The sequence below is a fragment of the Trachurus trachurus genome (assembly GCF_905171665.1).
Source record: "Trachurus trachurus genome assembly, chromosome: 12".
Taxonomy (NCBI): domain Eukaryota; kingdom Metazoa; phylum Chordata; class Actinopteri; order Carangiformes; family Carangidae; genus Trachurus; species Trachurus trachurus.
The window spans coordinates 4,935,962-4,952,837 of NC_139908.1; the positions used below are offsets into that span (position 1 = coordinate 4,935,962).

Below are 16,876 nucleotides of genomic sequence, written 5' to 3' on the forward strand. Positions count from 1 at the left end.
ATACATTTCCAAGACAAACATTTTTACTTTTACTCGAGTTAATTTCTAGGAAGGCTGAAAAGTACTCGTTACTTTCAGGTCTGCTCTTTTTTTTTTTTTTTTCTAAAATCCTATTGAACACAAGCTGTGTTTGTCAAAGAAGGAAACCCTAACCCCTAAAAGCAGCACATCAGTGCAGGTGGTTTCAAAGAGTTAATTCTCAGAAACAAGAGTTAAAAGGTCTTTAAATTCATTTAGAAAAACAAAAAAAGTAATTCATTGATGTGAAATAAGAAATTTACTCTTACTCTTTATTTTTTAGTAAATTAAAAGCATGTAGGGGAGAGTGGGGTAAGATGAGCCAGTGGGTAAGTTGACCCACCCCTTGTTTCTAGGAAACTATAGGGAAAAGTTAGCATGTGACCAAATATTTGGGAGGCTGGCATCATTTCATGGAGTCTGTGAAGATTAGAACCACGTGAGTAAAGTGGTTTAACATTTATGACCAAAAAATAATTTTTCACTCTCGAGAGTGAATTTTGTTGATCATAAGTTTCATGAGAATTGTGTTTAGACCAAAAGAGATGATTGCAAATTTGTTTTATACATGGGTTGTGGTATCTATGAGCTACAACATGAGGTAGTAAACCTAGCATGAAACTGCACCATTTTAGCTGTAGGAGTAATAAACCCAAGCTAAGGTAGCTGTGGGGTAAGTTGATCCATTTGGCCAGGGGTAAGTTGAGCCACCTATCCTATACACTTAATGAATGTATTTTGGCTGTATATGTCCAAATGATTAAATCAAGATTCTGAATGTTTGTGATTACAGTAAGTATGTTCCTATAAACAGGAAAAGTTGTTTACAGTGTGCCAAACTTTACTTTAAATATCTGTGATTCTTCCCAAGATGCCACGTAATTGTAAAACTCCCCAAATCTCAGTGAGTTGGTGGCTCAGCAGGAAGACAGGAAGTCCCTGCAGTTTGTGTTCACCTGTAACCTGGACAGATGAAATATTAAGTAGAGGGGGAGGTGGGAGATGGATGGAAGGAAAGAAGGGGGGGTTGATCAATTTACCCCGCTCCTATGGTCAATTTACCCCTTACCCCTCAACTAAGTTGAGTCACAAGACCACTTTTTTTGAACATGCTATATTTTAAAAACACTTAGCTATATTTACACTCATTCTGTAATTCAATCATTTGTAGGGATGCAAAACATCCTGAAATATATGCAGATGTGTTAGGTAGCAACAAAACTATAATTGTCTTGATGTAGGCTAGTGATCCTGAATACAAAAAGTGGCTCAACTTCTCCCTACCTACTTTTGGATACTTAAGTAGGCTACCTTTAAAGGTGTACAGAAATGGCCGTTTGTCCTGTTTGTCGCGCCGAGTTGTCACGAGCTGCAACACGAGTTTACCCGAGTGAGGAAAACGAATTTGATTGGTTGTTATCGAGCGGGCGGGATATTCAAAGCTTGGGGCGAGCCCGAGCTCCGTGTGTGTGTGTGCGTGTCTCAGACGTTTGAATGACGGATGACGGATCCAATATCAGTGGCTGGTGAATCGTGTACAATCCGTGCGCCTGCATTATCCAGTGCGAAAAAAAAAATACACACTTTCATCCCGGATTTACTCAAAAATAGAATTTTGCACAAACTTTGGCCTACAACGTCTGAAAGATGAGTTATCACATTAATTTTATGACCCAAAGTGGGCTCAAATTCAATTTTCTTTTCTGTACACCTTTAAAAGCAAGTACTTTTTTACTCTTACATGTCGAATGAGCTACTTTTACTTGTAACGGAGTACATTTTGACCAGTAATAAAGTTGTATTCTTACTCAAGTTCTGGGGTCGCGTAGCTACTCTGTCCAACTCTGGTAGGTATTTAGATCGCACTACACGCAGGCGCAGCTCACAGTCGGCCATATTTGAACGGGCAAATTACTCTGACTCTGGCTGCAGTTACAGTGCAGTAGATAGGTGATCCACTCATCTTCATTAAAAAAACGATTCATAACTCTGTGAAAAATAAATCAGTATGTAGCTATTACTTTAACTATTTGCATAATGTCACTGTAATGTTACTTTTACCAAAAAAAGTACATGATTAAAATGATCCGTGATTTTAAGTATGCTGCATCATAACTGCATAGACGTTCATAAAAAATCAAACCGTTTTGAAATCGGACAAAAACTGAGCAAGTTGTGGGCATTATAGCAGAACATGCAGCAGAGGCTCAATGCTCTGAAGGAGAGAGTTGCCCGTTCCAAGATGGCCGCCGTACTGGCTACGCCGTGTCATTGGGAAACAGCTGTGGGTGAGTCATCTAGTTCTTATCTATGGGTATTTGTATTATGGAAGGGCCGCCCCACTCTCCGCCGCCTTCACCATGACGTAGCAGTGTTGCGTCGTTTCCACGGCAACAGAGCACCGGCGCTGTTTGTGTGTGAAGTTGCAGAGAAGCAGCAGCAGACAGAGTGAGCTCACACACCTGAAGCCGAAGCTGAAGCGTGAAGAAAAGAAGCACCGTGAACGTGAACGTGAAGCACCTGTGGACAATGTTGCTGAGCCAGAAGAGAACCGGGCCCCGGGAGTTCACCGGACCGACGCCGCACTCCGTGGCCGTGGTGAGACACCGAGCCGCCGGCTCAGCGCGAGGCGGAGAGAGCGTCCCCATAGTCACCGTTACCAACGTTACTGCAGTAAAACTAACAAGTAACGTTACTGCGATAGATGTAAAAGTGCAATAGTGTTCATGTCAGGACATTAAAGCTGCAATCTACATCACAAAGTTCACAAGTTAGGCCTGTTTATTACATCGAATATTATCGACCATAATCACAAGGAGCTGAAGTTATAAAATAAAAATCCTGTGAACTATAGTGAAATAATGTGTTTACTGTAAATAAACTGCAATTATATGCCATATTATTTCTAATATTGTGTTTCACTAAAGACTGAAAATAAATGGCCACTGTCATTTTGGATATTTATTATTTATTTTATAAGTTATTGTGGAGAAATCATATTTACATTTAAATTACTTGTTTATTGATGATTTTATTGTGAAAGTTTTTCCTGCCTGATATTTGTTTAAAAATGTCTCAATTTAAAATTTATTAAAAAAAAAGTTAGAATTGAATTTCAATATGATCAAGGTGATCGTCCAAATCACAGGAGCAGCAGTTTGTTTGATTTAAAGGGACAACGAGGAGTTTCTATTTGGTTATAAAAAAGTCTCACGTTAATGTGGATGAATCTACGTTACCACTTGTTAATGGGCTCATTTTCGATAAATATATCGTTTTGTCTCTATCGTTATTTTTTTATTATTAGTGGTGGCGGAAATGCTGGTCGAGCCGACCAGCGTTTCTTTACTTTCGGTTTCGTGGCGAGTCATGAGAATAACGCCGCCGAATCGCCGTTTATGGTCGGAACTACGACGGTATGTGATCGTCTTCGAACCTCTGACTTCAATTCTTGAGGAATGAAAACATGAGTCTGTCTTGCGCCGGTCAAAGAATTTCATGGTGCGCACGGAGGCTCATAAATGTAGTGATGAAAACGCTTCGCTTTTCCAAAACTCCTCGTTGTCCCTTTAATTTAATTTAGCTTATTTGATAGGGACAATTTCATGTCAATTTCATATCAATTCGTGTTTCACATGAAAGGCACTATCGGTGTAGTGTTGCTATGGAGACACCCTGGACAACAGCAAATATTCTCAAAATGTAAAGTGGCATGATTGTTTGGTCCAAGACAGAACAAACATCACCAGGTTATAGACTCTTGACACTGACTCTGAAGCTATTTAAAACTGGTTCTACTGTAAATGTGACTTTGTGTCGTTTTCCTCCAGATAGCGAAGCCGCCGGCGTCGAGGCCCGTGGACCACCTGATCCTGGAGAGGCAGCGAGAGGACGCGGCCCGAGACCAGGTCCTGGAGTTCACCAGGAGCCAGCAGAACTACGACACCAAGAACCTGTGGCTGAAGAAGTCCGAGCGCCGCTTCCTGAGAGGAGCCGTCGACCGGGAGGTGAAGGCCGCCGAGAAACGCCACGAGTCCGACATGGACGAGAGGAGACGCAGGTTTGTTGTTCCTTACTTACATTCACCAGATTAAACACAAAACAAAAGACTCCAGGGACTGCTCGCCGTGAAAAAAGGAAGCACACATCCAAGAGCAAAAAGTAAGCTTTATCTGTGTTTTATTCTTTAAAGGGATAGTTCAACATTTTGGCAAATTGGCCCATTGCCATAATCCCTATAGTTTTAGCAGTTGGTTCGTTACCTTTAATTGTCGGTGCAAGCTATTTTTAGAACGGCGGAGCAGAGCCGTGAGCTGCTCAGAGCTACGCTACGGAGGCTCATTATGGGATTTCTTGGTTTCCCTCATCAAACTCATCAAATACACAATCCAACAACTCCACAACGCTCTGGTGGACAAGTTGTGACCTGCACATTCACCACGCTATGAGATAATAACACAGCGTTACCAGACAGAGTTGTTTTAGAGCAGGGGTGCTCACACTTTTTCAGCCTGAGAGCTACTTTTAAAGTGACCAAGTCAAAATGATCTACCAATTTTTGGTCGTCCAGTTGGTCGGACTATGCGGCGGGCGGGGGGGGGGGGGGGGGGGGGGACAGCTGCATTTACCGTGCGCCCCTGTCTGTATGTGAACCTGTGTCTGTCTATGTGCGGGCAGAGATGAGAGATGGTGTTTTTTTTTATAATCATGCTAGTGTTTCACCATCTCTCATCTGTCAGCTGTCAGCCTCTCAACCTGCCGCGTCTCTGGCGTGCGGGCGCACCGCACGTAAACACACGTGAGGAGAAAAAAAAAAACTTTTTTTTTTTCTGTTAGTGGGAAACACTGATCAAGCTGTGCGACAATTCTGCGCAATATTCCATTGATAAATCACACCGGACCCAAGAATGGTGCGGACATGAACACACCTCATATTCCACCCCCAGAATGCCTCAGCACAACCATAGTGGTCAGCACGTGCATAATTAAGTAGCCATGTGCGCTCTGTGGAGCGGCAACAAATTAACAACAAAGACAACGGGCGGAGAGCTTGATTCACCCGGAATGATGCTTCGGCGGACCTGCCCTCGCTTTTTTGGTCGGTTCTTTTACAGTCTATGGGTCGGTTGTGAGAAAAATGCCTGCTGTCCAGACAACTGTGTTCTTAATTTTTTTTTTTTTTTTTTTTTTTTTGTTCTTCATCACGCGATCGACCCAAATGTCTTCGCGATCGACCGGTCGATCGCGATCGACGTAATGAGCACCCCTGTTTTAGAGGGAAATTCATGCAAAACCGCTGATGCGCGTTGCCTTCAGGGACAGTTTTTCATCAAGCAGTCTCTGAATTTCCCTCTAAAACAACTCTGTCTGGTAACGTTGTGTTATTATCTCATAGCGTGGTGAATGTGCAGGTCACAACTTGTCCACCAGAGCGTTGTGGAGTTGTTGGATTGTGTATTTGATGAGTTTGATGAGGTGAAACCAAGAAATCCCATGAGCCTCCGTAGCGTAGCGTAGCTCTGAGGCTAAAGAACCTTAAATCGTAATCTTGGATTTGCACTGTAAGTCCTCTTAATTGTTTTATTACAAATCAATATTTCATGCTCCGTTTTGTGTTGGACCGTCAGACTGTCGGAGCTGCTGGAGGCGGAGGAGCTGCAGCTGCTGCAGGAGCTGGAGGAGGCGAAGGAGACGACGGTGGAGCGACAGGCCCGGATGAGAGAGAGAGCCAGAGGCCTGAGGGAGCGGAGGGAGAGAGAGAGGCAGCAGCTGGTGGCCGACAGGATGGAGCAGCTCTTCATGTAAACACACACACACACACACACACACTGGGTCTGGGTCTGGTTCTGGGTCTGGTCCCAGTTCTAGTCCTGGTCCCGGTTCTAGTCCCGGTCCTGGTTCTGACTCTGGTTCTGGTTCTGGGTCTGGTCCTTGTCTCTGATTCTGGTCCTGGTCCCGGTCCTGGTCCTGGTTCTGGTTCAGTCTTAGACAGGGACCAGCACTGAAACAAAGTGTTATGAGTGAAGAAGGCAACAACAATCAACGACTCCTGAGATGAAACAAGATAAACTGATCACGAAGCTGATAATTAAAGCAGAAGTAAATGGAATATTTGTGTTAATATAAGTCTTAAATAGTTATATCTTCCGACAGCAATCACTTCTATAGAGTGTTTGGTCTGAAACGCGGGTCTGTCAGTCACTCTGCTCTGCTGTAAGCCGAGGAGAAAACTTTCCTTGTATCCTACAACCTTTATCCAATGAGGAGAGAGAACGGCATAAAGGGGCGGTCCTCTCTGTGTGTGCAGCCAAGGGATGCGCGTGAATGTGGTTAGAGCACTGGAAAAGAGAGTAACGACACGCATTGGTCCAATGGAAGCGCCTCCTGATGGTGGAATATGGATATTGCAAAGCGCCCCAAGAAATGGTGAATGAGCAAGTTTGGTGTTTTCAGTAATATAAGGACATTTATAGATCACCCACGTTAATAGCATCATTGAGGACCCTTTACAGATAAACATTAACACATGGGCGAGTAAAAAAAAACAGTTGTCTACATTAATGTTTCAATCTACATTTTGTAATAAACAAATAATAAGTATAATTTGATATGACCAAGACACCTAAAAACAAAAACACGGCCGTTTTCATCAATTTACAAGCAAGTGGGCAACACACATACATTGGAGTGAATGAGTTTTCTGGGCGCTTTTGCAATACCCATATCCTGCCACTCGGGGCGCAAAACCCTTACCACAGGAGTCAATGGTGGTGTCGTTACTCTCTTTTCCAGTGCTCTATTTGTATCCTACAACCTTTATCCAATGAGGAAAGAGAACCAAAGATATTCAATAAATGGAAAGATACTCCATGAGAGGCTGCTCCAATGATATGAAATGGTATACACTTCCTGTCTCTCTAAATGGGCGTGGCCAACCGCCACCCCACCTCGTCTGTGATCGTGTATGTGTGGATTTATACAATTTGTAGGTAGATGAAAGTGAGATATTTATATTTTCTTATGATAACATTAAATATTTACACTACTAACAGTAATATTTAGCATGCCAAAAATAATTTAAATCATTTTCACGGGAGTTTGCGGCCGTTTGTTTGAGGAGATCTGAGCCAAATCTCATGAGAGTGTGTCGTAGAGACAGAGACAGGTCTTAAACAAAGTGGATTTTCTCCTGATGTGATGTGTCCGTCTGAAAATTGCCATTTTCATGTCAAACTGTTCAGAAGAGATGTGGCTTGTGAAAAATGAGTCCAAAATTTACTTCAGTGACTGTGGGGAGAAAGACCCGACCATAATCTGTGTTCACGTTCAATTTTCCCATTGGAGTCAATACACTCCAGGCTGCCTCTGGTCTCCCTAAAGGGGCGTGGCCGAGCAGAAGCCCACGTGACATCATACAGGAAGCTGACTCGTCATGGAGGGTCTTGGTTTATAAACCGTCTTTGCTTCTGCTTTAATGACCAGTGAGGGTGGTTCTGTGGTTCTGTGTGTTTCCAGACAGAGCTGCGAGGAGCTGCGGACCGTCCAGAACCGGCGCCGGGAGCAGCGGGCGTGTGCGGAGCGAGCGGTGCAGGTGCGGAGCCGGCGGGAGGAGCAGCAGCAGCGCAGGGAGGAGGAGCGGCTGCTGGAGCAGCTGTGGGAGGCCGACCGCAGGGAGAAGGAGGAGACGGAGAGACGCAAACAACTGAGACGAAGGCAGAAGAACGAGGAGCAGAAGAACGTCCTCAAGACCCAGATGGAGGAGGCGCAGGAGAGGAGGCTCCAGGACAAGGAGCTGAAGGAGGAGGAGGCGCAGCTCAGGGTCAGGGTCAAAGGTCAACACACTGGGGGGGCGGGGGAGGGGCGGGGGGGGGGGGGGGGGTAACGCAGTGGTTCTCAAACTTTTTTTTACATCAAGGACCAATAAATTGACACAATTAGACCACAGAACCCCATGGGACAAAGTTTTGAAGCAAACACCAGAAATACACAATTTGTTCTGATAGTGAAAAACTTTACTTTTTTAGTCAATGTATGTATTCAAGTGGTACAATTTCTCCAAAAACGTTTAAGAATTTCTAGAAAAAAAGTGGTAAGATTTCTTAAAAAGAAAAAAAAAAGTTGTACAATTTCTCAAAAACAATTCCAGAAAAAGTGGTAACATTTCTAAAAACAAAAATAAATAAAGTTGAAAAAAAAACAAACATAATAATAATTAAAAGTGGTATAGATTTCTCCCAAAAAAAACTCTCTCAAGGACCACAGACCCCCATTGGACAAATTTTTTTTAAAACACTAGAAATACACAAATATTTGTTCTGAGACTCAATAACATTACTTTTTTAGTCAATGTGCATTCAAATTAGGGTCAATGGTGTGAATTTTTGAAAATTTCTGGAGAAAAAGTGGAACAATTTCACCAAAAACGTTAAAGCATTTCTAGAAAAAAGTGGTAAGATTTCATTTTTAAAAAAAGTAAAAAACAAAAAATCTAGAAAAAAGGTTTTACAATTACACAAAAATATTTCTAGAAAAAGTGGTAACATTTCTAAAACAAAAATAAACTAATGCCAATGTCGTACATTTTTGGAAATATTGTAGAGGCATTTCTGGAATAAAGTGGTACCATTTCTCCAAAAACATTTGGACATTTCTAGATAAGGGTGGTGAGATTTTTTTTTTTAAAGAAAAAAGAAGTAGTAAAATTTCTCCAAAAAAGTTTTGAAAAAATTCTAGAAGAAACGTAAAATTTTTCAAAAAAAAATAGAAATCTTCAAAAGTTTTGAAAAAAAAAAAAAATCTAGAAAAAGTGGTAACATTTCTAAAAAATAAAAAATAAAAAAAATTCTAGAAAAAAGTGGTAAGATTTCATTTTTAAAAAAAGTTTTAAAAAAAATTCTAGAAAAAAAGTTGTACAATTACACAAAAATATTTCTAGAACAAGTGGTAACATTTCTAAAACAAAAATAAAGTAATGCCAATGTCGTAAATTTTTGGAAATATTGTAGAGGCATTTCTGGAATAAAGTGGTACCATTTCTCCAAAAACATTTGGACATTTCTAGATAAGGGTGGTGAGATTTTTTTTTAAAAAGAAAAAAGAAGTAGTAAAATTTCTCCAAAAAAGTTTTGAAAAAATTCTAGAAGAAACGTAAAATTTTTCAAAAAAAAAAAAAGAAATCTTCAAAAGTTTTGAAAAAAAAAAAATCTAGAAAAAGTGGTAACATTTCTAAAAATAAAAAATAAAAAAAATTCTAGAAAAAAGTGGTAAGATTTTATTTTTAAAAAAGTAAAAAAAAATCTAGAAAAAAGTTGTACAATTACACAAAAATATTTCTAGAAAAAGTAGTAACATTTCTAAAACAAAAATAAAGTAATGCCAATGTCGTACATTTTTGGAAATATTGTAGAGGCATTTCTGGAATAAAGTGGTACCATTTCTCCAAAAACATTCTGACATTTCTAGATAAGGGTGGTGAGATTTAAAAAAATAAAAAAAAATAAAAAGTAGTAAAATTTCTCCCAAAAAGTTTTGAAAAAATTCTAGAAGACACGTAACATTTTCCCCCCCCCAAAAAAAAGTTTTGAAAAAAAAAAAATCTAGAAAAAGTGGTAACATTTCTAAAAATAAAAAATAAAAAAAAATAAAAATTCTAGAAAAGTGGTAAAATGTCAAGAAAAAAGAACCATTGAATACCATTGCGTTAGACCACGGGTTAAACTCATGATAGTAAAACTGTTTGATGAAGTCACCAGATGTGTGTCCAATCAGGCGACGGTCTGTGGGTCATGTGATGCTGACGGGAGGCGTCTGACCCGTCTTTGTGTGTATGTTTTTGTTCCTCCTCAGCTGCAGCAGCAGGAGATGCACCTCCTGCAGGAGCAGCGGGAGCAGCAGCAGCAGCAGCAGCTGCAGACGAGCCGCCGCCGGCAGCTGGACCAGGACCTGAGGATGAAGATGAGGCGTCAGGCCCGAGAGCAGCGGCAGCAGCTGCAGCTCGACATGGAGATCCTGCTGGAGCTGCAGAGGCAGGAGGACAACTACAGGAAGGAGGCCGCCAACAAGAAGGTAACTCACCTGAGCCGCTAACAAGAAGGTAACTCACCTGAGTCACAGACAAGAAGGTAACTCACCTGAGTCACAGACAAGAAGGTAACTCACCTGAGTCACAGACAAGAAGGTAACTCACCTGAGTCACAGACAAGAAGGTAACTCACCTGAGCCGCTAACAAGAAGGTAACTCACCTGAGCCGCTAACAAGAAGGTAACTCACCTGAGCCGCTAACAAGAAGGTAACTCACCTGAGCCGCTAACAAGAAGGTAACTCACCTGAGCCGCCAACAAGAAGGTAACTCACCTGAGCCGCAGACAAGAAGGTAACTCACCTGAGCCGCTAACAAGAAGGTAACTCACCTGAGTCACAGACAAGAAGGTAACTCACCTGAGCCGCTAACAAGAAGGTAACTCACCTGAGCCGCCAACAAGAAGGTAACTCACCTGAGCCGCAGACAAGAAGGTAACTCACCTGAGCCGCTAACAAGAAGGTAACTCACCTGAGCTGCTAACAAGAAGGTAACTCACCTGAGCCGCTAACAAGAAGGTAACTCACCTGAGCCGCCAACAAGATTGTAACTCACCTGAGTCACAGACAAGAAGGTAACTCACCTGAGCCGCTAACAAGAAGGTAACTCACCTGAGTCACAGACAAGAAGGTAACTCACCTGAGCTGTTCACAACTCTCACTATAACTTCTGTTCTGTTAAGAGAAAGTAAAAAGAAATAGAAAATTAACCTCAGAAAGGCAGAAAAGTGTTTCTTTTTCTAGTCTCAGTTTATACACGGCTGTTATCAGGATAGTTTGTAGTAGTTCTCCCGAGATCACGGAGAAAACAAAACAAGAGCTTTAAGATCTGCGACGAGTGGAGACTGTAAAATTCCATTTCGAAAATCCACCTTTGGCCAATCAGCTTTTTCTGTTAAGGCCATTGGTGAATGGAACAGTCTCCCTAATGACCTGAAGACCAACAAAAACTATCGCAGTTTCTATCTATCTTTCTATCAAAGAAATGGCTCCTTAGCCATCAAAGTTGCCAACACTAGATGGTGCTGTCAGGCTCTCTGTCCGACTCATTAGGCTGTTTCTCTTTTTCTTTAGCACTTCTTGTCTCTGTTTTCATCTGATATCCATAGATACATCTGTCACATTACCATAGCTGGTAATTTTTTATTTTTTGTAACTGAGAATTACCATTGTTGGTATTACATCTGCCACTGTTGCCACTTTCATGTTTTATCTTTATTATTACTTTATTATTATCGATACTATGAATAATCATGCTGCTATGAGCACAAATGTTGTCCATTGTCTAACTGTATCTGTTTATGCCTCATCTTTGTATAATAGCTTGGAAATTAGCTGGGAGCTAAATCTGGTGCAACCATCTTTTCATTTTTTTCCTTTAAATGATTAATGTAATTGCACATTGTCCCTTATTAAACTAATAAACTAAACTAAACTCCAGCTGCTCTTGACTCCAGAGACACGACGCGTTCAGTTGATGCGTCAAACTGAGCTAAAACCATAGACTGTAAAAAAAAATATGGACGTAGCACCCGTGACGTCACCCATTGGTTTTGGGGAGTCGTTTTTGTGACTCAAATATGGCGGCCTGAACAGCGCCATGTTGGATTGGCCGGCCGAGAACCCGCCCACTGGCCTCGAAGCAGCTGTCCACGGAGCTGCTCGGACCTGTCACTCAACGTTTCCGCTCCCTAATTGGCCAGAATTTTAACCTAATAACTGTAAAACGGTAGAGTTTAAAAAAAAATTCACCCCCCTCAGAGTGTGTGCGGGGGTAGAAACTATCGATTGAGAAAAAAAAACGTGCTGACACCAGGCTTTTAACATGTTTATTGAGGATGTAAAGTCGGCGATTTTAACATGGGGGTCTATGGAGAAATGCTGCTTTCTGACACCAGCCCCCAGAGGAAGAAGGGGGGATTGCAGTTTGCAGATTGCAGCGCGGAAGTGAGCTTCACTTCTCAGACCGACAACTGCCCCCTTGGCTAAAACGTGTCCGAGTGGAACAGTGCAACTCCTGGCGTCGACCACTGGAGGGCGTCAGAGCTGAGGTCTCTGTTCAGGTTGTGTTGAGAGGAAATTTGCCTTTGTTGACCCGTGACCTCTGACCTCTGACCCCTGCTGCCAGGCGGAGCTGTGCGAGGAGCAGCGGCGGTACCGTCAGTACCTGTCTGAGGAGCTGGAGAGGGAGCGGAAGGAGGAGCAGGAGGTGGAGCAGCTGGTGGAGGAGAAGCTGAAGGAGGCCTGGGACCAGAGGGAGCAGCAGAACCGCCGGCGCAGGGAGGCCCGGAACCGGCTGATGGACCAGGTCCTGGAGGCCCGGCGCCTGCAGATCCAACACAAACGTAAGAGAACCAGAACCAGAACCAGAACCCGACTGTAACAGAACCAGATTATAACAGAACCGGGCTGTAACAGGTGTGTGTGTGTGTGTGTGTGTGTGTGTGTGTGTGTGTGTGTGTGTGTGTGTGTGTGTGTGTGTGTTTGTGTGTGTGTGTGTGTGTGTGTGTGTGTGTGTGTGTGTGTGTGTGTGTGTGTGTGTGTGTGTGTGTGTGTGTGTGTGTGTGTGTGTGTGTGTGTGTGCAGTGGCTCTGAACCAGCAGAAACAGGCCGACCTGCTGAGAGAGAGGGAGCAGCTGAGCCGAGCGGTGGAGGAGATGAAGCTGGAGGACGAGGACGAGGAGAGACGGTAGGAAACCACAACCTGTTTTTTTTTTTTTTTTTTTTAAATCTTACCATCTTTTTCTAGAATTTTTACCACTTTTTTCCTAGAAAATTCTCTACAATATTTGAACATATACAGTACATTGACAAAAAAGTAATGTTCTTCAGTCTCTTAAAGATCTTCAGTCTTAAAGATTTTGCCGAATGGGGGTCCGTGGTCTAATTTGTGTCAGTTTATGGGCCCTTGATGTAAAAAAGTTTGAGAACCTCTGGTCCACACACTTTTTACCATTTCCAACCAATCAGGTTATTTTAGCAAAAAGTAACCCTTTAATTTACAGGCCGCTAATTACGTGATGTCAAGAAATTAAACAGTCAATTTCATAGTTAAGTCGAGAAATATAGCCAAGTAATAACTAATGATTGCGTAGAAATTGCCCAGAAATATCGGTCAATTGCAAAGGACTTGAGCCGTGTTTCCACTGCAGGAGTTCCTGGTAAAGGGAGGGGGTAGGAACTTCTACAGGAACCGTCCTCTCACTCGGCCCTCTCAGTGGCCGTGTTTCCACTGCAGAGTCGGACCCGGTCGGACCCCGCGGCGACGTCGTGAGTTTCGATCGCTGCTTAATCGCTGTGCGACAGTTTCGACCGTGACGTCACCCAGGCAGGTCACAAGCACATGCACAAAAATCATAACAACAACGAAGACGGATGGAAGGAGCTGAGGCGGTAGCCGCGTTTCTGGTTTGTGTGTTTGTGCACATGGCGGTTGATTGTAATCCTGCTTGAGTTTTTTTTATTTTTTTTTTAACTTTTCACGGCATTGTTTTGTGGCGTGATGGATCCCCAGTGTGTCGAGGTGCGCTGATATTTTCATTTCGCCGCAATGACTCAAACCCCCTCTGAATCTCCTCGGTGCCGTAGACTGCAATCAATGTCTGCACCTCACGGTCGGTCCATTTGTGTACATCTTCCTGCTGTTTTCTTGTTGTTTACAGCGGTGTCTGCTAGGCTAATGCTCCCCTTCTGCTCCCCTTTTTAAAAATGCCGGTTGTTTTGGTGCTTTCTGGTAGCGTCAGAGCTGCTCTAGCTTTAGCCAATCAGTGCCGGGTTAACCTCGAGCCCCACCCAGGAGCTTTTCAGGGCCGAACGGAGTACCTACCCTGGAGTAGGTACTCCGTTGGCCCCCGTAAAAGTTCCTGTAAATGGCCCTGTGGGGGAGGTTCCTGCAGTGGAAACACGCACCAACGGGGCTGGCCCCGTAAAATTACCCCGAAGTTCCTGCAGTGGAAACACGGCTTTGGTGGAGAAAAATTCTCCCCCAAAAATTCAAAACATTAAAAGTGTAATCTTTTGCCTTTATGAAAAACATGACATTACTATGAAATTGACCGTTACTTCTATTTCTTGACATAACTATGCAATTGCTTGTTATTTCTTGACATTATCACGTAATTAACGGCCTTAAATTAAAGGGTTACCATCCGTGTGAATAACCAAACACTAGTTCCTTCTGTTACAATCGCAAGACCTTTAGACCTGTGGTTCTCAACTGGTGGGTCGGGACCCAAAAGTGGGTCGCGGACCCGTTCTGGATGGGTCGCGGACAGCTGGTCAAAAAAGTAAATAATATTTAATGCACATCTGATGTTAGACATGTCTTTTATTTTGAAAAATAACAGATATTGAAAGGCACGCGTCACGTGAACACGTGCAGTTGTAATGGTCCTCCTCAGTTTCTTATTATTTGCTCTGAATGCAGTGAATCTTTTTTTTTTTGTGGGTCTATATTTTGTGCAATTTGATATTTATTCACTTTTGTGAATATGCTCTGAATGCAGAGATGCATTAGAAGTCAAATATATCGTTTTGTTGGTCTCCATTTTGTGCAGTTTGATATCATTTTATTCACTTCCATACATGCAGTTGTCATGGTCCTCCTCAGTTTCATTCATGTGCCCTGAAATGCACTTTGCTCAATAAAGAGCAAAAGGAGTTTTTAAAGGCTTAAAAAAAAAATCTTGATTTGAATTCTATAAAAGTGGGTCGCGACTTAATGACCATGGGAAAATGTGGAGCCCAGAATGAGACTAGTTGAGAACCCCTGCATTAGACTTTACGAGAATTACGGCTCATTCACAAAAAAACACCTTTCGATGGAAACACCTGTAAATAGCAATGGTACTTTTCCGAAATTTTTTGAAATATCGCTTTTATTTTTGGTGCAAACCTGTAATGGAGACCCAGCCACTGACCGTGGTTCTCTGTGTGTTGCGGTCCCGACAGTCGGAGGCGGAGCTGCGAGGCGTACCGCGCCGACCTGCGGGCCCAGCTGCAGCAGCAGCAGCAGCTCCGGGCCGAGGAGCGAGCGCGGGCCGAGAGGGAGCTGCACCAGAACCGGGTCGAGCAGCAGGTCCAGGACCACAGGAGAGACCGCATCCTGTGCAGAACCACGGACCTCGGCTCCGCCCCCCACCCCTTCAGGAGGTCGGCCCCCCCGGCCCTCCCAGACCAGCCCCCGTCGGTCTGAACCAAAGGCCTCATACTCGTCTCTGATTGGTCGAAATAAAACGATGTGACAATACCAGACTAATTATTGAAGTTTGGAGTCATTATGATCTAAGGAGGAGGTGTGACAGGTGAAAAGGAGCAGTTACAGGCAGTGGTGGACAGTAATGGAGTAAATTTACTTGAGTACTGTACTTAAAGCAGACTAACTTCTTGTCAGCCGATGGAGTTAGCAGCCCCCGCCCTCGTCATGGATCTATTGGTCCTCGTCCCTACGTCACCATATTCACGCACATACCTTGGCTGCACACACAGCCCTTCATGCCGTTCTCTCTCCTCATTGGATAAAAATTGTAGGATACGATAAATGTTTTCTCCTCAGCTCAGAGCAGAGCAGAGTGACTGACAGACCCGTGTTTCAGTCCAAACACTCTATGTAAGTGATTGCTGTCGGAAGATATAACTATTTAAGACTTATATTAACACAAATATATCACTCACTTCTGCTTTAAGTACATATCCAGAGGATTTGTACTTTTTGAGTATTAGATTTCTTTGGTACTTATTACTCTTACTTGAATACATTTCCAAGACAAATATTTTTACTTTTACTCGAGTTAATTTCTAGGAAGGCTGAAAAGTACTTGTTACTTTCAGGTCTGCTCTTTTTTTTTCTTTCTAAAATCCTATTGAACACAAGCTGTGTTTGTCAGAGAAGGAAACCCTAACCCCTAAAAGCAACACATCAGTGCAGCTGCTTTCAAAGAGTTCATTCTCAGAAACAAGAGTTAAAAGCTCCTTAAATTCATTTAGAAGAAATTATAGTAATTCATTGATGTGAAAAATAAGAAATTTACTCTTACTGTTACTTTTACTTAAAGTAAATTTAAAAGCAAGTACTTTTTTACTCTTACTGGAGTAACATGTCGACTGAGCTACTTTTACTTGTAACAGAGTAAATTTTAACCAGTAGTATTTGTACTCTTACTCAAGTACTGGGGTCGAGTACTCTGTCCAACTCTGGTTACAAGTGAAAAAGGAGCAGTTACAGGTGAGAAGAAGCAGTTACAGGTGAAAAAGGAGCAGTTACAAGTGAAAAAGGAGCAGTTACAGGTGAAAAAGGAGCAGTTACAGGTGAGGAGGAGCAGTTACAGGTGAAAAAGGAGCAGTTACAAGTGAGGAGGAGCAGTTACAGGTGAGGAGGAGAAGTTACAGGTGAGAAGAAGCAGTTACAGGTGAAAAAGGAGCAGTTACAGGTGAGGAGGAGAAGTTACAGGTGAGAAGAAGCAGTTACAGGTGAAAAAGGAGCAGTTACAGGTGAGGAGGAGCAGCTACAGGCGAGAAGGAGCAGTTACAGGTGAAAAAGGAGCAGTTACAGGTGAGGAGGAGCAGCTACAGGCGAGAAGGAGCAGTTACAGGTGATGAGGAGCAGTTACAGGTCGATGATCAGCATTAGTTTGATTATAGATAATTATTTATGGCTTAGTTTGGGCGGATGCAGCGGAGCAGACGTTACCTCACACACCTGCAGCAGCTCAGGTGTGCTGCTGCTGACGCCCTGCGGCATGTTGGGTAACGCAGTGTTTACTGAGTGTCTGAGCGTTTTAT

At 42.9% G+C, this 16,876-nt stretch overlaps 1 protein-coding gene across 1 annotated transcript; it reads left to right on the top strand.

The window, feature by feature from the left end:
* Positions 1-2,547: 2,547 nt before the first annotated feature.
* On the top strand, positions 2,548-12,446 carry cfap53 (cilia and flagella associated protein 53; the record flags this gene model as incomplete). Its single annotated transcript, XM_083983925.1, has 6 exons — positions 2,548-2,691; positions 3,849-4,078; positions 5,646-5,819; positions 7,534-7,837; positions 9,865-10,083; positions 12,225-12,446. Coding segments are annotated over 6 exons (1,293 nt in total), but the record flags the coding sequence as incomplete, so codon positions are not given.
* Positions 12,447-16,876: the final 4,430 nt, after the last annotated feature.